We start from the raw sequence: 21,490 nt of genomic DNA on the forward strand, positions 1-21,490 counted from the left end.
GCGTATAAAAAAATTATGAAGTAGGTAAATAATATTTTTGTTTTTTTGCTCATAAGAACAAGAGTTTTGACATGGTGGATTTGTTGATTTTTCCCAACCGCAAGCTCATAGGCTGAATCAGGCAGTGTGAATCATTGCAGCACACTAAGGATAGCAAGCATGTAATTGTTACTGGAAACCGCGAACAGCAGCAATCACGCTGCTGTTTGACATGGTAAACATTAAGTCTGTTGCTTCCTCGATGCCAGTCCGATATTACTGGTTCTTCCTCTCGCTGGCTCCTCGGACCAAATGACTGAGATCACCCACTGGAAGAACAAAGGGGAAATCGACGCTGAGAAGCAGCTGGGCTGCCAGAAGATACCACCCGAGTAACTGGGAAACGAAGAATATAGCACCGGACGCCTGCGACATAGTTAGTTAGATACGATCACATTGCGCAAGGGGAATGTAGGAAGAGGGGGTAAAAATAACGAGAAGGGAAACTGACAATTTGAAGTCTACCGGCCAATGCAACGGCTCCATCCGCGAGCTGAAAGTTGGCACCGGCGAGCAGGCCGAAACCGAGAGTGAGCGCCAAGAAGATGAGGAAAAAGACCAGGTTCGTGCGCAGACTGCATATGAGGTATATAAAGCAAAGCAGGCCGAAGAAGACGTAGTAGAACGCTGTTGATATCGTTAGATGAATTCTGATAGACTTGTACACAGGTAAACAGTACGTACCAAACGATGAATTGAAACCTGGATTTGTCGGGTCCTGAGGTTGAAAGGCCGCAGCAGCACCATATGCCGGCACCAAAGTCGTGGCAAGAGAAAGCCAGAAACCACCTTGAGTTCTATTAGGTCTCTGCTTACTCGAGCAATATAGGGAGGGAGAGTTCCGCGTACCGAAAGAAGCGAGGACGACCAAAGTGAAAGTGTTTCCCAGAATCCATTCCATAACTCCTGCAATTATCATAAGAAGACCACCGATGAAGTACATAACACCACTGTTATATATTGTTAACAATCGTGTGCGGGATATATGTTACGGGTATACGAACACAATGGCAGCGCCGCCGCCTCCAGATCCTCTCCATCCCATCAGCTGGCAAGACAGAGGCCCCAAGGTAACGATGAAACCCAGGATACCACTAGATAAAGAGAGGATATATGGTCAGTCATCAGACCCTTCAAGCATTTATTTAGGTAAAAGAGACTCACAGTGGCGTCGGATTGCCGACCGTGGCTCTGATATCGCCCTTGACTCGAGTCTTAGGTGTAAGGTAGATCTTCTCGAAGAGCTCAGGAGAGATTGAGATGCCACCGGCGGTTCGAATCTTCCTGAGAGCATCGTCCCTGCTCTCATGTTCTTCTAAGTCGTAGCGCGGCGAACGCAGCGAGCCATTGTGCTCGGTATTGCCTTTCTCGATATCAGACATAGCTGTCAGGCTGAGGATGCTTCTAGGTCTTCTGCTACAGTAAGTTATATCGACCTTATTCGAGATGAGATAGAGAGCAGCAGAAGATTAGATCACAGTAGAGAAGGCCAGCGTGATCCGCGGGTTAGCGGCGAAGGAAGCAGATGGTCGAGTAATAGGAGTATCCCATGGCTTTCTCTCCGAGAGACATTTGGGCATTTTATACTCATAACAGGATGCTACGTAAGATCCGGCATAGATCGCAACCTTCACTAGCTGGGTATCATTCTGTACTGTTCTCGCAGATCCTTCGTAAAAGGGCCATGAGCTCGCATGACAAGACTCATTTCCTCTGGGAGCCAAATCTCAAAAGTCTAAAATAGGGTTTAGCCATGGCAACACATAGGTATACAAGGGCCCACCGTACCAGTAGCTAGTTCTCCCCGTTTTCAGGAAGACGTCTGAGGACATCTACTGCGTACAGTCCTGAATCCTGATACTAAGGGTTCCACAGGCAATTCTGTTGCGGGGAAATTATGGTTCAAGCTTGTAAGCTGGATTTTGATTGGACTCGATGCGACGCGCCTATGTGCACATTTCAGACATCCCCAGGAGAGCATAGTATTGGCTGATGGCCAGCGTCAGCGACTGGCACAATGTATCTACTCCCCGCAGGGTCCCCGCACTCATAGTTACTGGGGAAGGGCAGAATTGGAGCATCGCATGGTGCTTCCTGGGGAAACTCATTGTTAGCTCGTATTTAACAGACACTGATGCCAGAATGCCAGAAGCCCTGAGCTGGAGGTAACAACCTACACAAATATCTGACGGAGGATGCTGTCTGGCAAGTGGAGAAAGACGACGGAATGCGGAGTACATAGGCAAGGGCTAGCCTAGGTCAAAGAACACCTCCACAAGAAGCTTGATGGCGATCATCCTAGCTCAATTCCAGAATAATAGCTTGGACTAGGCGTTGCTCCAGACTGAACGATATCCAGCTTGGGGAAGAAACTAATTTCCACAGTTCCCGTCGGATCCGGGGAAAGGCGGGGACGGTGGGTTCTTCCCCGGAGCGCGCCAGGAGCCAGGAGCCGCACCGCCATCCATATAGACGTGGGATGAGGAAATGATCATGATCATGATCATCTCACCTTTGGTGACAGCTGGTTAGTCGTATAAGGTAGAGTTTCGGGTTAAGGGAAACTGCCTGGAGTAACAGTTGGTGACCGTGCTTCCGAGGTCCTATAGAATCGCATGGTGCGGTTCCATGCCTCTGCGTGCAACTGATAAAGCCGGACGATCTGCCGGGCTGATTAGATCTAGATCATCTCTTTCCTATGAGGCAGGCGAAAGTTGAAACTAGTTTCATAATCCTGCTCACTTCATATCCCCTACTGGCGCTAGGGTATTCGACAAAAAAAAAAGGAGAATCCTCCTGTTGTCTGCCTGGATGTATCTTAGCCAATGGCGGGGGCCATGTCGAAAAGGAACAGGAACTGTCGGACTCGTGCGAGGACCGTGTTCTCTCAAGCTCTGTCTCTGGAAAAAAGAAAGCGTTCTCCTATGCTAGGTTCAACTTTCGCCTGCTCCATAGGAAAGAGAACACTGCGATTGCCCGTCCTTCTCTTGGGACTGAAAACAATACCATATCTCAGTTCCTTCAGTTTTATCCATAGACTCCATTATCACTCCTCTTTCCTTCACATCCCACAGTACCACTGGGAACAAGATGAATCGTTATGAACATATGAACGCGCATCGGATGCATCGGTAGACATGGAATTGCTAAAATTACGTCAGACCACAAAGTCAGCACATCGTCAGTCTTACGTGCCAGAACCATACTATTCGAACGATGCGATGTCCTTTTATGGAGAGTGAAAGTATCCTTCTTAGCAGAGAAGATCTCGTAGCAGACATTTCTTCGTAGCGACCGTTTATGATAAACTGAAATTTACCATACGCTCAAGCACAATGGGTTCAGGCTGGGATAAAGATCGTAACTGGGACATATACGCCCACAAGCATCGTGTTGGTCATGGAAGATCTCCCAAGACCATCACCAAGAATGATCGCAATCCGACAGATGCCAAGCTCGATCCTTATGGCACTGGAATTCGCCCTGAACCATATCGAAACGGTCTTGGCGCATCGATACTCGGCCCGCGCAATCGGGATAGAGAGAAGCAGGATCCAGATATGATTCGTCCACCGTCGACGGACTCTGGACATATGCCTAATTTGAAATGGAGCTTCGCTGACTCCCACATGAAGATCGAGGTAAGTTGATACGCTTCTACTATCATGGAGCTCTACGCTAGATAGGTACTCATTTTCGTGGTGTGAAGGAGGGAGGATGGGCGAGAGAGACTACTGTCAGAGAGCTTCCCACGAGGTTAGTACTACTTAAGAGGAAAAGGTCGTATTGAGATCGTCTAATCACGGTATGGCAATAGCATCGAGCTTGCGGGAGTCAACATGCGACTCGATGAAGGCGCTATTCGGGAACTGCATTGGCATAAAGAGGTAATCAAAATTCCTACTAGTTTCCTACGAGACCCTATACTGACCGTATAGGCTGAATGGGGATATGTCCTGGAGGGGACGACTCGCGTTACTTGTCTTGACAATGAGGGAGGCAACTTTTCGGACGAAGTCAGCAAAGGCGGACTCTGGTATTTCCCATCAGGTGTTCCGCACAGCCTTCAGGGAATGGGTCCAGGTGGAACTGAGTTCCTCTTAATCTTCGATAACGGAAACTTCAGTGAAGAAGAGACTTTCTTGCTCTCAGACTGGCTTGGTAAGGGTCCAGAAACATCTGTCACACCAGATAGACAAGCGTAAAAGGCAAGGCTGATGATGTTGTACCAGCACACACGCCCAAGTCAGTGATCGCACAAAACTTTCGCCTCTCTCCAGAAATATTTGCCAACATTCCCCAGAAGGAGAAGTATATCTTTCAAGGGAGTGTCCCCTCTGCAATAGAGCTTGAACAACCTTCCCGTGGTGGTGTGAAAGCTTCAAAGTATCGATTCACGCACAAAATGCTGGACCAGGAGCCCCTGGATGCCACTGGTGGTCAGGTCCGGATTACTGACTCTACTAACTTCCCTATCTCAAAGACTGTGGCTGCTGCTCATGCTACAATAAATCCCGGGTGCCTCCGTGAGTTACACTGGCATCCGAACGCTGATGAATGGTCCTTCTTTATCAAGGGTAGAGCTCGAGTCACAGTCTTTGCGGCAAGCGGAGTATCCCGAACATTCAACTATGTTGCCGGTGATGTGGGTATCGTGCCAAAGAGCATGGCACATTATGTCGAAAACCTGAGTGATGAAGAGCCGGTTGAAATGCTGGAAATCTTTCGGGCACCTAAGTTTGAAGATTTCAGTCTTGAGCAGTGGCTAGCCTCGACGCCGGATAGAATGGTGAAGGAGCATCTTTTTGCGGGGGACTCCGAGAGTGGACAGAAGTTCTTGAAAGCTCTCAAGGGGACAAAGGATCCTATCAAAAGTCCTTCAAGAGAATCTAAATTGTAGTTAGACGCATCACTCGAGGATACCAAATTCAACATCTGACAGACCATATCAAGAAGATCGGTAGGGCGCATATCTGGTGATAACAGCCACGGGTAGTAAATATGTCTCATAGTGTCTGGAAACTCCAATTGCCTAGGTCCTAAGAGCCAGCTGGTATATAGAAGAAACAGAATTCCAATGATCTAAAACTGTCTCAATTCATAATATGCAATGCTATGCTTCCCCTGAAAACGCCTCGAAATTCCATCTGCTAAAAATATCCATGCGAAGGCAAAAGCACGAAGGTCGAATATCACGGTACAGGTCGACAGAACATCTCAACTGCGGTATAACTCCATGAATACGCCCTTGGGAAAGGTATCTCTTCCTGTTTTAACCATACATCATCTAAAGACGGATACGAAACGCTTCAAAAGTCGACGGAATTCACTGTCCGGGCTTGGGCTTGAGGTCCGGTGCCACTCGCCGTTGAAGGCATTGACAAGCCAGTAAGAAAGACCTAGTCGAGTCAGCATTAAATCTTTGCTATCTCTGAATAGGAAAGCACTTACGGTCATAGACCATTCTATGAGCATTGTGGAAGTATATACTGTGGTCGGAATCAGGGTACACGTGCACATCATAATTCTCCACACCGGCCAGGTCAAGCTTGTCAATCAGTGAAAGGGAATTCTGTAGATGTACATTGTCGTCGGCAACGCCATGAATTACGAGAAATCGTACAGTCTGGCGCAACGCAGAAACGTCAGAAATGGACGCATTGTCGTAGCCAGAAGGGTTATGCTCGGGAGTATGCATATATCGCTCGGTGTAAATAGAGTCTGAAACATGTTAACAACAACACAGTCACATGTAACGTGGGACGTACCATAAAAGCGCCAGTCTGTTACTGGTGCTACAGCCATGCCATACTGGAAAGTCTTGCCAGCGTCTTGCTCAAGAGTCTTCAAGGTCATGAAGCCACCGTAGCTCCAACCCCAGATTGCCATACGTGTCTCATCTACGTAGCTTTTCGCAGCCCAGATCTTAGCTGTTTCGATCTGATCCCTAGCTTCATAATGTCCCAGGTTGTCACGAACAATACACCTAGCCTTTCTCCCAATGAAACCAGTCCCGCGGCCGTCAACGGTAACGACAATATATCCCAAGCTTGACGCGATATAAGAGTGGAAATCAACACCAAAGGTGCGATCAACAGTCTGCGAGCCAGGTCCTCCATAGAGATGGAAGAGCACGGGGTATTTCTTCCTTGGATTGAAGTGCGGGGGGCGTCGCTCAACGACCTGTAGTGTGTAGCCATCGATCGTGACATTCTGGTAAACCTCAACAGGAAGGGCATGGTCCTTGACCATCTGGGCCAATCCCTGATTTTCCTCTATCACTTCCGTGTAAGACATATTATTGCTCGGGGTACTCTTCACGGCCTGCCACGGAACAGAAGGTCCCGCGTAGGTCATCAATACATAGCCACCACCTTTGGAAAACGAGGCACCATAATATCCTATCTCAGATGTGTTCGTTATTGGTTTCAGATCGGATCCGTCCAGTTTGACACTATAGACGTGACGCTGGGTCGGGCCCTCCTTGGTCGCAATAAAATAAACAATGTCGTTCTCTAGGTCAACCGCAGCGGGTCCACCCACGACTTCCCATTCTCCTGAAGTGAGTAGGGTAGGGGTCGGGTTATCAAGCGGTGTAAAATAGGCCAAGTGATCATATCCTTCATGAGGAATCACGTCAATATATCCATCATGAGTCCGGCCCTTTTCAGGAGCTGCGGGAATGTATCGTGTAGACTGAGTCGGTTCAACCCATCCGCCGTCAAGACTAGCAATATCGTCAGACCTAACAACGCTGCCGGTTCTCGATGCAGTGTCTATGAGGATGACTTTCAGGACGTCGCTCTCACGATTAGTCTCTCTTACGAGAACGTTTTCGTTGGCCGTCCACAACACCTCAATGATGAGACGATCCTCATCCGGAAAGTCCTGTGACACATCCACAGAGAAGACCTCTCCTTTCTCTACATCGTAGAATTGCAGATTGACGGTGGGATTAGGGGAGCCGGCCTTGGGATATTTGATACGCCGAACTTCGGGGTAGTTCTCAAGTCCTGGAGGCGGGGTCTTTCCAGATGGTCTAGACATGAAGTACTGTACGGGGTACTCGGGAACAGTAGCCTCGTCGGTGCGGAGGAAAGCAATATACTTGCCGTCCTCTGCCCACCAAGTGACACTATTTCCAGAGAAAACTTCCTCTTCATATACCCAATCAGGTACTCCGTAAAACAGATTCTTCCCACCATCTGTGGTGATGGGGACGACCTTGCTGGACAGCAGTTTACGCAAGTACATGTTGTTCTTCTTGGTAAAAACAACCGCGTCAGACAGCGGAGACCATGATGCTAGTTGTACTCGCGCGTCGGGATCACTGGGGTCCAGCGGCTGAGCAGTTTGGGTGTCGACATCAAACAACCAGTATCTCCCAGTGAACGAGTGGCGCCAATTCTTCTGCTCGTCGGACAACACGAGTACGGTCTTCAGATCGGGACTCGGCCACACCCTGCTGGGAGTGATAGTCTCGCCATTGACATGTATATATGAACTGTTCATGAGGACTCTCGTCTGTTTATGCTCCGCTTCGACGTTACGGTACCTTACGTCTTCGACGCGAAGGTATTCCTGCTCATTGCCCCCTCCTCTCTCAAGAAGCAACCCGTCTTCACCATCAGGACCAGCGATCCAAGAAATCGCATGTGACCGCGGATACCACTGTCCTGTCAAGACTTGCTCAAGTGTGACCGGCTTTCCGTAGTTTGTTGTCGACTCCGAATCAGCAGCATAAACAACTGCCGCTGATCCCGTCGCAGCATTGCCTGCCCGCTTCTGTCCCAGAAACAGGAAGAAAGACAATACCCAACCTCCCACACACAGTATCCCAAGAACCCATAAGATCCGGCGTGTCTTGCTAGGGGTAGCCTTTCGCTCTGTATTGGGTAGAAACGCAGCATTGACCCCCGATTCCCCTTCTTCTAAGTCACGGTATCTCCCATGCTCCGATATCTTTCTCAGCTTCTGTGAAGCATCGCGGTTGTCGTCGAAGAACATAGACTCGTCTGACGACGACTCGGAATCGGAAGCTGGCAATGCTGGGGAGCTGGACCGCTGCGTGAGAGGAACGGACTCCTCATGGCTACTCCTCCTATCCATACCGGCGGGACTAACTCGCTCCGCGGTCTTTCAATGTTAATCCAACACCGAAAAGATCGACAGTTTCATAGGGGACGGAGCGACGACGGAGACAGCTAGGTGTCGGTAGTAGGGAAGCGCGGGCCACTCGAACAATGGAGGCGAATATACTTCGTACGATCCGGTCCTATACGTATACAGGGATTTTTTGATGATCAAAGCATTGAATGATAAATACTTTCAGCTCTAGGAGGACGGAACATGTATCGATCTGTCACCCCCTGGGCTGGAACTAGCTGGAGCTCGTCTGACGCGAGACCGCGGATGTCTTGGCATCGGCATTAGTTAACTTCGAAGACTCAGCCGCAGGTTTGCTAAGCGTTTATGAATCGTCTCCAACGTTGAATAACACGACTTTACTCAGACCATTACAGCGGGAGGATTTGAAATACAGGTATGAATGAATACGATAGTAATAAGTAAAAATGCGACATTTCAATTTCCATATTTCCGGAATGTGCATGTCTAAAGGTCCCTTTTATATATACACTCTCTATGTGCTACAGAAACCTCAGAGACCACACACGGAGGCTCTGTCTGCAAAGTATCCTCAATAAGCTCTAAATAGGGACGATATCTAAGTTGTGCCGGGTGCTACAATGCTATGCAAAAGCTTACAAAGCGCTCGTACCTTCTACATTGAATCTTTGATTGTACGGGAGATATAAGTGTCTTGGAAACTGAGATATGATCATATTAAAATGACTGGTATGGTTCTTGGCTGTATCTATTTGCAACACTTTTTTGCTTTTCCCAGCCTCAATTCCGCATCGTCACCAGGAGATAAAAATGCCCCTCTTTTAACATGCATCACACCCAAATTATCTTGACAAGGCAATATCATCGATTCTCAGAATCATCTTCACTGTCTCCGCTGCGAGCTCAATTGCACTTGTGCTCACTAGCAGAGGCTGAAGGACTCTCTCCTCTGTGATATTGTCCTTGACACCACCGCTCCTGATGCTAACACCAGCATTCTGTTCGCCCTGAGCATGACGGTGGCGCAGATCAGTCACAACTTTAATCGAGTTGAGACCAGCGTTTTCGGCCAAAGTGGTCGGGATGACTTCCATGGCGTCCGCGAAAGCCTTCCAGCAAATGGACTCTGTCCCACTAAGCTCACGGGAACGCATGCTGAGACGGTGTGCGACCTCGATTTCTGGCGCACCACCTCCAGCAATTAGGGCACGTTTCTTCACCAAGCACCTAATGACACAGAGCGCGTCATGGATCGACCGGTCTGCCTCATCCAAGATCAAGTTGTTGGCACCACGAGCGACAATCGAAACAGTCTGGTTCGGCGTGCTCGAAGGGGTCTTGATGCCGGTGACCTTGACATAGCGTGCGCCCGAAGATTGAACCTCCTCAACGAGGTCAGCGGTGCCCAGTTTGTCCTCAGTGAAAGAGTCGATGTTCGCGATGGGCTTGCAACCGAGACTCTTGCAGATGAACTCAACCTCATCACGCTCGATGTCCTTGACGGCGAGGATCTTGAGACGAGAAAGGAAGTGGAGCGAGAGATCATTCACGGCATCACGGAGAATAGATTTCTGGATCAGCAAGACATTACACTTAGTCTTCTGGATCTTCTTCACCATGTTGAGAAGGTATTGGCGCTCCTCCTTCAGGATCTTATCCATTTGTCGGTAGTCATTGACGACAATTTGGTTCTCCATCTGCAAATCATCAGCACAGAGCTCCAACCAAGGCGTGGGCTTCAACATACATCAGGCTTCGGTGGACTAAGTTGAAACTGAATAAGACCTATCCGCGCCTTCTCAATTCTCGTGGGACCTCCACCACTCTTGATAACGGGCTGGTTCAGAACCAAGCCGTCGATCATCTCACTGTCTTCGATGGTACCGCCGACCTTCTTGACAATTCGGATATTCCGTAGATCCACGTTGTCCGAAGTTTTAGGGTCGATAATTTTCAGAACTGAGTCGACCGCCATCGGGCCCAGGAGACTCGAGTGCTGTGACACGATCTTCGAAGAAAGGGAGGTGGAGGCGGCTTGGAGGAGAGTCGCACGGTCGGTCAGGTTGATAGGAATCGACATTCCGTGGAGAATCTCAACCGCGGCAGCAGCAGCTCTCTGGAAAGATTCAGCGATAATCGTAGGATGGATGCCTGGAAATGTCAGCTTTCGATGGAGAATTGTCTAGCTTGAAATATCATACCCTTGCCTAACAGGCGTTCTGCAGCGCCGAGCAGACTGCCGGCGATGACAACGACAGAGGTAGTTCCATCACCTGCTTCCACATCCTGTGCCGCACTGAGGTCGACTAGCATTTTGGCCGCGGGGTGCATAACGCTCATGGACTTCAGCATAGTATTTCCATCGTTCGTCTGATCTTATCAGTATTGGAGCTCGTATGGGCGAGGGTGAGAAACGTACGATGATGGTATTTCCTTTGCCGGATTGAATCTGCATAAAGTTAGCTCAGGAAATAATTTGAAGTCCAGATTCGCGTCTCACCATCTTATCCATTCCTCGTGGTCCAAGCGACTGTGTTCAATTAGCCCCTCACTCAATGATCAGCATTGCGGAGTAGTATATACTGTTCTGATAGCATCGGCGACAGCTGTGACTTGTCAGCACCAGCACAGAGAAAGATGTTTTTGCTTTCAAGGGACTGATACATACCTCTGGCTGCCATGATGTTGGCATTTCGGACAGCCATAGGCTTTTCCTTATCCTGCGGGCGATCAGAATCCACGTTCACGCACAGCTGGCATAAAATCATTTGGACGAACCTTGAAGGCATTATTGCCAGCATTTCCTTGAGCCACTGCTGTAGCCATCTTTCCCGCAGTAACCTGTAATCACCTAATGACAATCAAAGCAAAGGCGGGGTCTGAGGGGGAGAGCTCGAGTGTCCGGAGGCGGCTCTTTGGAATTTCGCGAACTCGCTCGTTCTCAGGATGCTTGGCACCGCTAGCGCCCGTCACGGAGCTCGACGTACTCACTCGGCAGCCTGAGGAGCTACAGCTTGATCATCAACACATCACTCCATCCCTTCCGCTCCCACCTTTCACGACCCTGTCTTTGGACGGTCCGCTGCCGCTGCTTCTTCCCTCCTGGTAGATATTGTATTCCGTGTCTATCCTACATTCTTTTTGACTCGCGTGTAACGCCCGGCGTCGCCACCATGCCCAGCGCCACGGGTTCCAACTGGGAGAAGTACCAGAAGAACTTTGCGGACGATGAAGAACCAGAGAAGAAAATCACACCTCTTACCGATGAGTGAGTTAATCGCGACCTGAGTCTTGCAGATGACTAACGGCATGCAGTGATATCCAAGTATTGAAGACATACGGCGCGGCTCCCTACGCTGCAGCTTTGAAGAAGCTCGAGAAGCAGATCAAAGAGAAGCAAGCGAGTGTAAACGATAAGATCGGAGTCAAGGTATTTTACACTGTTCGCTGTTGGAAGTACAAATCTGACGTCTCTAGGAATCCGACACCGGTCTTGCGCCCCCTCACCTCTGGGACGTTGCCGCAGACAGACAACGTATGCAAGAAGAACAACCATTGCAGGTTGCCCGCTGCACCAAAATCATCCAAGACGAAAAGGATGAAGATAAGAGCAAATATGTCATCAACGTCAAGCAGATTGCCAAATTCGTTGTCAACCTCGGTGAACGGGTCAGCCCAACAGATATCGAGGAGGGAATGAGAGTTGGGTGGGCAGATCCCTTCGTTATTACTGGAAACAGCTGTACTGACGGGTGCTTTTAGTGTCGACCGAAACAAGTACCAGATTCTGCTGCCCTTGCCTCCTAAGATCGATCCTAGCGTAACAATGATGACCGTGGAAGACAAGCCGGATGTGACATACGGAGATGTTGGTGGTTCAAAAGAACAGATTGAGAAGCTGCGGGAAGTGGTCGAGATGCCGTTGCTTTCTCCGGAGAGATTCGTCAACCTGGGTATTGACCCCCCGAAGGGAGCTCTACTCTATGGGCCTCCTGGTACGGGTAAGACGCTGTGCGCCAGAGCCGTTGCCAACAGAACAGATGCTACATTCATCCGTGTCATTGGTAGTGAGCTGGTGCAGAAGTATGTCGGTGAGGGTGCCAGAATGGTTCGAGAACTTTTCGAAATGGCACGGACAAAGAAGGCCTGCATTATTTTCTTCGACGAGATTGATGCCATTGGAGGAGCACGATTTGACGATGGAGCGGGTGGTGATAATGAGGTGCAGCGTACCATGTTGGAGCTTATTACCCAGCTGGATGGGTTCGACTCGCGTGGTAACATCAAGGTGATGTTTGCGACCAACCGACCGTCAACCCTGGATCCAGCCCTGATGCGTCCCGGACGAATTGACCGCAAGATCGAGTTCTCTCTCCCCGATATGGAAGGAAGGGCGAACATCCTACGGATTCACGCCAAGAGCATGTCAGTGGAGCGGGATATTCGATGGGAACTCATCTCGCGGCTCTGCCCCAACTCCACCGGAGCTGAGCTGCGCAGTGTAGCGACGGAGGCCGGTATGTTTGCGATCCGCGCGCGGCGGAAGGTCGCAACAGAGAAGGACTTCTTGGCCGCTGTGGACAAGGTGATCAAGGGCAACCTGAAGTTCAACTCGACGGCGACGTACATGCAGTACAACTAGACCATGTCTCTTGTGTTTTCCTGTTTGCATCTTCGGTTGGTTGGCGTGGGCTATGCGGGATGTACGACGATATAATAGCGTATGCTTCCGTCTGTGAATGAACCTTTGCGCTCCTCCTGTTTGCGTCTGTGCTAGACCACGTAGAATCATCTCTGTCTGAAGCCGCCCTTCTGAATGTCTACTGTCAGGTAAATATTGATTACTTGGTAATCAATTAGCCGATATGCTACATATGTAGGAATGCTTTTCCCGGTACATCAGGTGATCTCAACTACATGACAACCCATGTGGAGAAGAGGATCAATATAGCTGATCAACCTCCAGCTAGTCAACATATGCCCGTAGCCAGACCCTTTTAGAAATCTATCTGATCGTCCGGAGGCCCATCGGACTATTCTTCCCTCCTGGTCGCCCTGACTGCACGCATTTACCGTCTATCCGCGCTGCGCTTCCTGTCTTTTCCGGCAAAGCGAACAACCTGCACGTGCCCAGGCCCTCGCAGCCAACCAGGAGCCCCCGGCTGTCCGGGAGGATTACCTCTGCAGCCACGCCGATTGGTCCGCTCGGCGTCCGGACGAGCTCGTTCGGCAACAGATGGAAGGCTCGGGTCGGCTTATGTAAGGCCTCTGCCGGCTGTCGTTCGCTCTTCGTTCTCTCCAGACCCAGAGAGCGAGAAGAAAGTCCAGCTTCCCAGCGAGAACGCCAACCCTGCGCTCTCAATTCCTGTCCTCTCCTCTCCTCTCTTATCCCACGCTATCTCGCGTCCTTTTCCTTCGATTGTGTTTCGCTCTGGTCTCGAGCAGCTGCTCCTAACCACACATCATGAGCTCCATGAGCTTGAGGAGCCTGGCTCCCGCATCTAAGGTCAGTTCCCGGTGCCCTTTCGTCATGGCAGGCGAGGGCTTCTCTGCCGGCTGTTGGTTGTACGACAGTATACTGATATCTCTTCTGCTTGTAGATCTCTCGTGCTCTGAGGGATCAGAGACGTCTCTTTTCTTCCACCCGTCCCGCAGGTACGCATCGACGCGAAATTCGCTTCCCAAGAACCTAGACTGACGCTTCGTCCACCAGCCCGTATATTCGCCAACCAGCCGCTGCGCGCAAAGGCGGCCGAGGGCTTCATTGCCCAGAAGTATCCCATCATTGTATGACCCAATGCGGCCAATTAAACCATTGGCGACGGAAAACTGATTTGTTTAGGACCACGAGTACGATGCGGTCGTCGTTGGTGCTGGTGGTGCCGGTCTGCGCGCCGCCTTCGGTTTGGCCGAGGCTGGTTTCAACACTGCCTGTATCTCTAAGCTTTTCCCGACCAGAAGTCACACTGTCGCAGCGCAGGGAGGTATCAATGCTGCGCTTGGAAAGTGCGTGCTTTTCCCCGCCGGATTCCCGACTGTCCGATAGCCCGCGTGGGTGGACCAGCTAACATCATCTCTAGCATGCACGAGGACGACTGGAGATGGCACATGTACGATACCGTGAAGGGATCCGACTGGCTTGGCGACCAGGACGCCATTCACTACATGACCCGAGAGGCTCCGGCAAGTGTCCGAGAACTCGAGGGTTACGGTTGCCCCTTCTCCCGTACTGAGGATGGACGTATCTACCAGCGTGCTTTCGGTGGTCAGTCGCAGAAGTATGGCAAGGGTGGTCAGGCCTATCGATGCTGTGCTGCTGCTGACCGTACCGGACACGCTCTCCTTCACACTCTCTACGGCCAGTCTCTCCGTCACAACACCAACTACTTCATCGAGTACTTCGCTCTGGATCTCCTGATGGAGGATGGCGTCTGCAGAGGTGTTATCGCGTACAACCAGGAAGACGGCACCCTCCACCGCTTCAAGGCGCACCACACTGTCCTCGCTACCGGTGGTTACGGACGTGCCTACTTCAGTTGTACCTCCGCCCACACGTGTACTGGTGACGGTATGGCTATGGTCGCCCGTGCCGGTCTGCCTAACCAGGATCTGGAGTTCGTCCAATTCCACCCTACTGGTATCTACGGTGCTGGATGTCTCATTACTGAGGGTTCCCGTGGTGAGGGTGGTTACCTGCTGAACTCGGAGGGTGAGCGTTTCATGGAGCGTTACGCCCCTACCGCTAAGGACCTGGCTTCCCGTGACGTCGTCTCGCGGTCCATGACCATCGAAATTCGTGAGGGCCGTGGTGTTGGTCCTGAGAAGGACCACATCTACCTGCAGCTTAGCCACCTTCCCGCCGAACTCCTCCACGAGCGTCTGCCCGGTATCTCCGAAACCGCTGCCATTTTCGCTGGTGTCGATGTCACCAAGCAGCCCATTCCCGTCCTGCCCACCGTTCACTACAACATGGGTGGTATCCCTACCCGCTACACTGGTGAGGTGCTGACTCTCGATGAGAATGGCAACGACAAGGTCGTCCCTGGTCTGTTCGCCTGCGGTGAAGCTGCCTGTGTCTCTGTCCACGGTGCCAACCGTCTGGGTGCTAACTCTCTGCTCGACTTGATCGTCTTCGGCCGTGCTGTCTCTCATCGTGTCAACGAGATCTCCTCTCCCGGAAAGCCTCACAAGGAGCTCGCTTCGGACGCTGGAGCTCAGTCGATTGCTGACCTCGACTGGGTCCGCAATGCGGATGGCCCCAAGTCGACCTTCGAAGTTCGCAATGCCATGCAGAAGACCATGCAGACCGATGTTAGTGTCTTCCGTACGCAAGAGAGCTTGGATGAGGGTGTCAAAAAGATCACCGAGGTCGACCAGATGTACAGCCAGATCGGCACGAAGGACCGCAGCATGATCTGGAACTCTGACCTCGTCGAGACTCTCGAACTTCGGAACCTTTTGACCTGCGCGTAAGTAACATACTGATATTTATTTCTCGAGGCTACTGACTGACATTATCTAGGACGCAAACCGCCTACGCTGCCGCAAACCGCAAGGAGTCCCGTGGTGCTCACGCCCGTGAGGACTACCCCGAGCGTGACGACGAGAACTGGATGAAGCACACCCTTACCTTCCAGAAGAAGCCTCACGGCGAGATCGACCTGACCTACCGTGCCGTTGAGTCCAAGACCCTCGACGAGAACGAGTGCAAGTCCGTCCCTCCTTTCAAGCGTGTATACTAAACGAAGCGCACACGGGATATATTAAGTGTGCGTTGTTGGTGGGGCATTGGTGTGGGCCACGAATGTCTTTCTGCCTTCCGGGGAACTGGGGGTTGGCGTTGTGACATCGGTCAGTAATATGTTATTCTCGCCGAAGGATGTGGTACCGCCGTCTGTATTACAATGAGTCCAGCAGTGCCTGGCTCACCCAGCGAAGCTGCAACGGAAACGGGGAAAGGAAAGAGGGGACAAAAAACTCCGCATCTCCAATTTCTGGGCGTGTCATATATAACCACATGTAGCTTTGTATTGGGTTCTATGTACTCACGTTAGCTGTCATCTCTTTACTGTTAGTTTACCTTATACAGCGGGTTTTCCTTTTTGTTTGACTGTTGTCCCCATGCCGATATTTTGGGTAATTTAGGTTCGCGAGTTCATGAGTGATTATCTAGGAGCATACTGCCCTGTACCGTCCTCATCTACTCAGTAGTTCGAGCAACACTGGACTATGGAAGTGATCGATGCCAACTTACATGGTCTCCCGCTTTCATCTCCGGTGGCGCGTGTAACATCATATGCCATGGTGGTAGCAGTACCTCCATTGCTCTTTGTATACGCCCAAAGGGATGTACCTGAGACACATTCGCAAAAGGAAATTGCGGCGTGCTGGCTTTCTTTTATTATGTCTGGACCAGCAGCCTAACTCTGCAGGGAGTCATCGAGTAAGCGCACATGACGGGAAACCATCCCAGACCTGGTCGGAGACAGGACGGCATAGGCGCCATTGGGGACTGCTGCTCGAATGATATCGGGTCTCTATTGCGGCTATAATTTGTCATGGAGTACTTTAGATATACGAACTGTGCTACACCTCGTCTAAATCACTTGGTAGTACTTTGGGCGCTGATGACAACGGGCTTGCTGCAGCATAGCCACTCTGCACCCTTCCTTCCAGACAGGGATTGTTCATATCGCAAATACGATATAGTGGGGCCATTTTTTTGTTCGATCTTAAGATAATTATCACGGCTCGTTGCACGATGACACATGTGGTTACTTTGTGGGTAGTTGCTGATGACCCTGCAGTTGCACATGGTGCGGCTGCATAATTGCTCACTTACCCTCAGACCGAACAATTCAGCCTCATGCCAGATCCCCAGACAGAACATTTCTGCCTTTCGAAGGGACATTCACATCCGCAGATGCTCATGGCTTGACTTCTGAGTTGAATCAGTGAAGACTTGGGATAACTTCCAGTATAACTGGTCCATATATTTGCCTTTCCTTTCTTTCTTCCTTTCTTTCTTTACCCAGGATGAAGATATATTTCCCCCGTCAGGCAAACACCTGTCAAGCTCCATTGCAGTTTTACAGATGTTCTAAAGGGGACTTTGTAGGATGCTGCACTGCTGACCCTTGCGATACTGGCGTTTGTCCCGATGGCGATGGTCCAAAAACAACAGCAGATACGACAACGGCAGCGGCGGCGACCTCATTGCCATCAACGGCCACAAGTACAGAAGAAACTACAACATATCCCGTTTCTATCCAGATCCCACAGTCGAACACGGAAACTTCCAGTATCGCCACTACTTCTTCAGGTACTCATTCAGATTCGATAGTCCAGACGACTCAACCGATCACTTCGCAGCACACATCTACGACTTCGACTACATCAGCTTCCAGAGCTATAGGAACGTCTTCTGGTACAAATGCTGCTTTTGCTTCTGCTACGAGCAACTCAAGTTCTGGTTCTCATTCGGGAAGCAATGGTGGGTTATTGGGAGGTATGTTGGGAGGAGCAATAGGAGGGATCGTCTTGTTAGGGTTGATACTAGCCTTTGTTTCATGGAGACGAAGAAAACGCGGACGACAATCTTCAAGAACAGGATGGTGTCTCTGTGGCAGAAATGATAAAACTCACAGAGGACCTACTGATGCCAGTGCTGCAGAAGGGTTCCTCTGCGCTCGTGGAAGAAGACATTCGGTGGAAGAACGTCTTGGTAAGAAAATGTGCTCTCATCCTTCAAAAGCTCCAGTATTTCTTACACTTATGTAGGCAAAGGCGTCAAGAAGGATCACTCCAGACAACAGTCTGAATCTTCGACAGTCCCTTCCGGGACATCGGACTATGAAAAGAAAGCGTCACCTAGCCTGGGTTCGCCTGGGAAAGCCGGTGGTGGAAGATTAATGACAACTCTTGAGGAAGACCCATGTCCTTTACTTGCAAGCAACCCCGTCATTCCGACAGCTGAATTACCAGCCTCGATTCCTTCAAGGCCCGACACCACCCCCGAACTGGCAGACACTGGAAGAAGCCCGGGCCGTTCGGAGTTACCACCTCATGCTGATCGCGAATTAATAAATATACCGATCGAGGCAAGAGCGAACGCTAGGTCTTGGAGGGTGAACAGGAACCATGGTCCTGTAACCAGCAACCAGGCACATATAAAAACTACTCGCGATGGTGCCATCATGCGACCCAACATGAATCATGAATCAGAAGAGGATACACCATCCAGCTATCTGCGGGAAAGGGGGCACATTATGAGTTTCATGCAGTATGGCAATTACAATGGCACGCCTCCGAACTCCGAAGCGGGTTCGCAGAGACCGACTCCTATTCCTCAAATTGAAATAAGCCCACCTATGCAGGATGACGCAGAGGGACGCGAGTCCGGGACAATGCCATCCTCATCGTCACACCGTGTCGGGCTTGGGCTAAGCGGCATATATATGCGTCAAACCTGAATCTAGATTTCTAATCGGACAATCGATGGAGCTTAATATTACGGGTCACGACTACTTCTCGCATATTTTAGTGATGATAACCCATTCAACGACGGCTTTTCTCTGTTAGCGGCATATAGGCTTATTTATTATTCATACCGTACATACCCGGGTTGGCATGTTCAATAAGGTGACTTGACGTTCAGAGATCAATCCACGAAATGTCTTAGGCCACGCAGTTTTGCTAGTCAGTATATAAATTTGAATCTGCAGGCTGCGTGATCCCATTGTAACAGTTATTCCATAAGATATATGTAACCAGGAGTTAGTTACCTGTGCCAGAATGCTACAACCTCCGGATCCGGCCACTCCGGGTAAGCAGAAAGAGTACAGAGATATACAACAACGACTCTGAAATATTGATGGACGTGGATGTGGGTCCATATATGCTCCGTACATATACACCAGCAACGGAGTGTCCCAAACATACCAAATCAACTTTATATCTGCAGCTTCCACTGCATGCAGCCCACTGTCACCTACAATATGCGGGGAAGTGATCGTAGATCGGTTGTTGTAAGTAGTGGGGCGAGGCCCCATATTCTGTTTCCCCGGCATAGCAGTATTCTTACCACGCCTCTTGTTAAAGCTTTCCCAAATTTGAAACACATTAAAATGATTGAAATAAATGACACTTTTGATCGATAGATATTCTACATTTTTATTCCCCGAGGTTCACGTGGAGGAGGAATACTCGCCACTTTCGGAAATATGGCAGAGAACGGTACCATTGTTACAGAAGCACTCGTCTGCTCCAGCCTTGGTGGAGAGTTCGAGATTAAGAGACTCACGGTAGACGACATACGAGAAGATGAGTTGTTGGTTCGCATCGTTGCGTCTGGTATTTGCCATACGGATTTCTCTTGCGCGGATGTCCTGTCACCTCTACTACATAACTATCATGTTCCTCTATCTTGAAGGTCTATCCGCTAACTGTATTCTACAGGGAACCACACCAGTGGAATTCCCCTTCGTGGGTGGTCATGAAGGTGCTGGAGTTGTAGAACGTATCGGGGCCCATGTCAACCATGTGGAAGTGGGAGATCATGTCCTGCTGAGTTTCAGTTCATGCGGAAAATGCGCCCCGTGCAGACGAAACATTCGTGCCTATTGTCGGGATGTGTTTCGAATGAACTTTTCAGGCTCGAGAGATGATGGCTCAAAGGCGTTTACTATGGAGGATGGCTCTCCTGTGTCGTCTCATTTCTTCGGCCAGTCAAGCTTTGCTCGCAGGACAGTTGTAAGAGCGGTGTCAGCTATCAAGATTGAGAAATCCTTGCCGCTGGATATTTTATGTTCCATGGGCTGTGGTATGCAAACTGGAGCGGGAACAGTTCTGAACGTCTTGCGTCCAGCAATGGGGCAAACGGTGGTTATCTTCGGTGCCGGCGCCGTAGGGCTCGCTGCTGTGATGGCAGCGAAGCTTACTCCGGCGAGTATGGTGATTGTTGTCGATTTAGTAGCTTCTAAGCTCATCACAGCTCGCGAATTGGGTGCAACGCACATTATCAATGCCAATGAGACTGACACCCTCGCTCAGATAGGTTCTCTCACCGATGGATTTGGAGTCGATCGCGCCATGGACACCACAGGGAACATTCATGTTATTAAGACAATGATAGATTGTGCCGCTCCTGGTGGACTCGTCGCTACTGTTGGTGCCCCGAGAAAGGGTCGGATTATCGAGATCGAACCTGCAACATGGTTGGCAAGGGGAATCAGCTATGTGGGAGTCCACCAGGGCTCTTCAGACCCGCAGAAGGTATACATTTCTGGTCTCGAACTCTAGAAGTATGGCTCATCTAGGGATATTCACAGTTCGTTCTATATCTCGTTCAGCTCTGGAAGGACGGCCGATTCCCTGTTGACAGACTGGTGAATACCTTCTCCTATGGAGAGATGCGGGAAGCAACCGACGCTTTACGAAAGGGAATATGCATCAAAGCAGTACTTCTGTGGGATGAATAGTGAATATGATGAAGCCACCATGGCAGGAGTCCACCTCCCTTCACTTGAAGCCTTCACTTGCAGCTCATTGCTTTCCACCCCTCAGCACTATAAGTCATCACATTATCCTCATTTCCTTTCATCTATTTTTCTATATCTGGACAGCATCTTATCATCCTGAAGCAGCTCCCTCTATCTCTAATACTCTGTGTTGGCATCCTTTTGTTGTTTTGCTTGGCTTATATTCTATATTATTATACTACTGCCTGGTTAGCTTTAAAAATATTTTTTACCTCACTTATTTATCTAGACCTGCAAATATGGCTTCACGCTAGACTTCCTAGTATCATTATTATTAGTCCTAGCTCTAATAGATAAACGCCCGCTAAGTTAATTTAGTGGTCTATAATCCCTTAGATAGGCAATCTTTCTATATCTGGACAGTATCTTATGATCCTGAAGCAGCTCCTCTCTATCTCTGATATTTTATATTGGTATCCTTTTATTATTTTATTTGGCTTATATTTTATATTATTATACTATTATCTGGTTAGCTTTAAAAATATTTTTTACCTCACTTATTTATCTAGACCTGCAAATATAGCTGCACCGCCAGACTTCCCAGTATCACTATTATTGGTCCTAGCTCTAATAGATGAACGCCTGCAAAGTCGATTCAGTGGTCTACAATCCCTCAGACAGGCAATCCTAGAAAGGGAGAATTTCCTCAGACATGGAGGTGAAGACCAGTATCTTTCTTTTAGCAACGTGAAGCCATCGGACTTCGAAACGATTGAATCCCGCCGTTTCCACCTTGGGCGGGGAATTGCATTCACCTACTTTGGGGACATTGAGACGTTGATAAT

General features: G+C 49.7%; 8 protein-coding genes across 8 annotated transcripts; 5 read left to right on the forward strand and 3 right to left on the reverse strand.

Moving 5' to 3' along the window:
- Window positions 1-78: 78 nt before the first annotated feature.
- On the reverse strand, window positions 79-1,676 carry C8Q69DRAFT_239767 (GPR1/FUN34/yaaH family-domain-containing protein). The gene is made up of 6 exons (XM_028626477.1): window positions 1,204-1,676; window positions 1,044-1,133; window positions 889-989; window positions 724-828; window positions 491-666; window positions 79-405 (listed from the first exon to the last, which is right to left on the reverse strand). The coding sequence occupies exons 1-6, from the start codon at window positions 1,419-1,421 to the stop codon at window positions 256-258; spliced, it is 840 nt and encodes a 279-aa protein (XP_028485952.1). The 5' UTR covers window positions 1,422-1,676; the 3' UTR covers window positions 79-255.
- A 1,698-nt stretch (window positions 1,677-3,374) lies between these two features.
- On the forward strand, window positions 3,375-4,939 carry C8Q69DRAFT_486295 (oxalate decarboxylase; the record flags this gene model as incomplete). The annotated part of the gene is made up of 6 exons (XM_028631892.1): window positions 3,375-3,431; window positions 3,468-3,680; window positions 3,749-3,795; window positions 3,857-3,926; window positions 3,978-4,200; window positions 4,272-4,939. 6 exons carry the CDS (start codon window positions 3,375-3,377, stop codon window positions 4,937-4,939), a joined length of 1,278 nt encoding a protein of 425 aa, XP_028485953.1.
- Window positions 4,940-5,112: 173 nt separating this feature from the next.
- Window positions 5,113-8,401, reverse strand: C8Q69DRAFT_464790 (pheromone maturation dipeptidyl aminopeptidase DapB). The gene is made up of 2 exons (XM_028630447.1): window positions 5,808-8,401; window positions 5,113-5,760 (listed from the first exon to the last, which is right to left on the reverse strand). The coding sequence occupies exons 1-2, from the start codon at window positions 8,146-8,148 to the stop codon at window positions 5,465-5,467; spliced, it is 2,637 nt and encodes an 878-aa protein (XP_028485954.1). The 5' UTR covers window positions 8,149-8,401; the 3' UTR covers window positions 5,113-5,464.
- Window positions 8,402-8,793: 392 nt separating this feature from the next.
- C8Q69DRAFT_464795 (T-complex protein 1 subunit delta) lies at window positions 8,794-11,092 on the reverse strand. The gene is made up of 8 exons (XM_028630448.1): window positions 10,945-11,092; window positions 10,835-10,886; window positions 10,750-10,772; window positions 10,667-10,696; window positions 10,586-10,615; window positions 10,368-10,536; window positions 9,914-10,317; window positions 8,794-9,863 (listed from the first exon to the last, which is right to left on the reverse strand). The coding sequence occupies exons 1-8, from the start codon at window positions 10,990-10,992 to the stop codon at window positions 9,009-9,011; spliced, it is 1,611 nt and encodes a 536-aa protein (XP_028485955.1). The 5' UTR covers window positions 10,993-11,092; the 3' UTR covers window positions 8,794-9,008.
- Window positions 11,093-11,339: 247 nt separating this feature from the next.
- On the forward strand, window positions 11,340-12,808 carry C8Q69DRAFT_506513 (proteasome regulatory particle subunit Rpt1; the record flags this gene model as incomplete). The annotated part of the gene is made up of 4 exons (XM_028632809.1): window positions 11,340-11,434; window positions 11,482-11,596; window positions 11,644-11,873; window positions 11,929-12,808. The coding sequence occupies 4 exons, from the start codon at window positions 11,340-11,342 to the stop codon at window positions 12,806-12,808; spliced, it is 1,320 nt and encodes a 439-aa protein (XP_028485956.1).
- Window positions 12,809-13,219: 411 nt separating this feature from the next.
- C8Q69DRAFT_239972 (putative succinate dehydrogenase subunit Sdh1) lies at window positions 13,220-16,152 on the forward strand. Its single transcript, XM_028626478.1, has 6 exons — window positions 13,220-13,672; window positions 13,767-13,821; window positions 13,880-13,953; window positions 14,009-14,172; window positions 14,247-15,635; window positions 15,689-16,152. Exons 1-6 carry the CDS (start codon window positions 13,631-13,633, stop codon window positions 15,906-15,908), a joined length of 1,944 nt encoding a protein of 647 aa, XP_028485957.1. The 5' UTR covers window positions 13,220-13,630; the 3' UTR covers window positions 15,909-16,152.
- Window positions 16,153-17,202: 1,050 nt separating this feature from the next.
- On the forward strand, window positions 17,203-18,638 carry C8Q69DRAFT_498000 (hypothetical protein; the record flags this gene model as incomplete). The annotated part of the gene is made up of 3 exons (XM_028632290.1): window positions 17,203-17,674; window positions 17,742-17,890; window positions 17,982-18,638. The coding sequence occupies 3 exons, from the start codon at window positions 17,203-17,205 to the stop codon at window positions 18,636-18,638; spliced, it is 1,278 nt and encodes a 425-aa protein (XP_028485958.1).
- Window positions 18,639-19,242: 604 nt separating this feature from the next.
- On the forward strand, window positions 19,243-20,922 carry C8Q69DRAFT_464802 (S-glutathione dehydrogenase). Its single transcript, XM_028630449.1, has 3 exons — window positions 19,243-19,550; window positions 19,624-20,439; window positions 20,496-20,922. Exons 1-3 carry the CDS (start codon window positions 19,389-19,391, stop codon window positions 20,643-20,645), a joined length of 1,128 nt encoding a protein of 375 aa, XP_028485959.1. The 5' UTR covers window positions 19,243-19,388; the 3' UTR covers window positions 20,646-20,922.
- The last annotated feature ends 568 nt before the right edge of the window (window positions 20,923-21,490 follow it).

Source organism: Paecilomyces variotii (assembly GCF_004022145.1).
Source record: "Paecilomyces variotii strain CBS 101075 chromosome Unknown C8Q69scaffold_4, whole genome shotgun sequence".
Classification (NCBI taxonomy): Eukaryota; Fungi; Ascomycota; class Eurotiomycetes; order Eurotiales; family Thermoascaceae; genus Paecilomyces; species Paecilomyces variotii.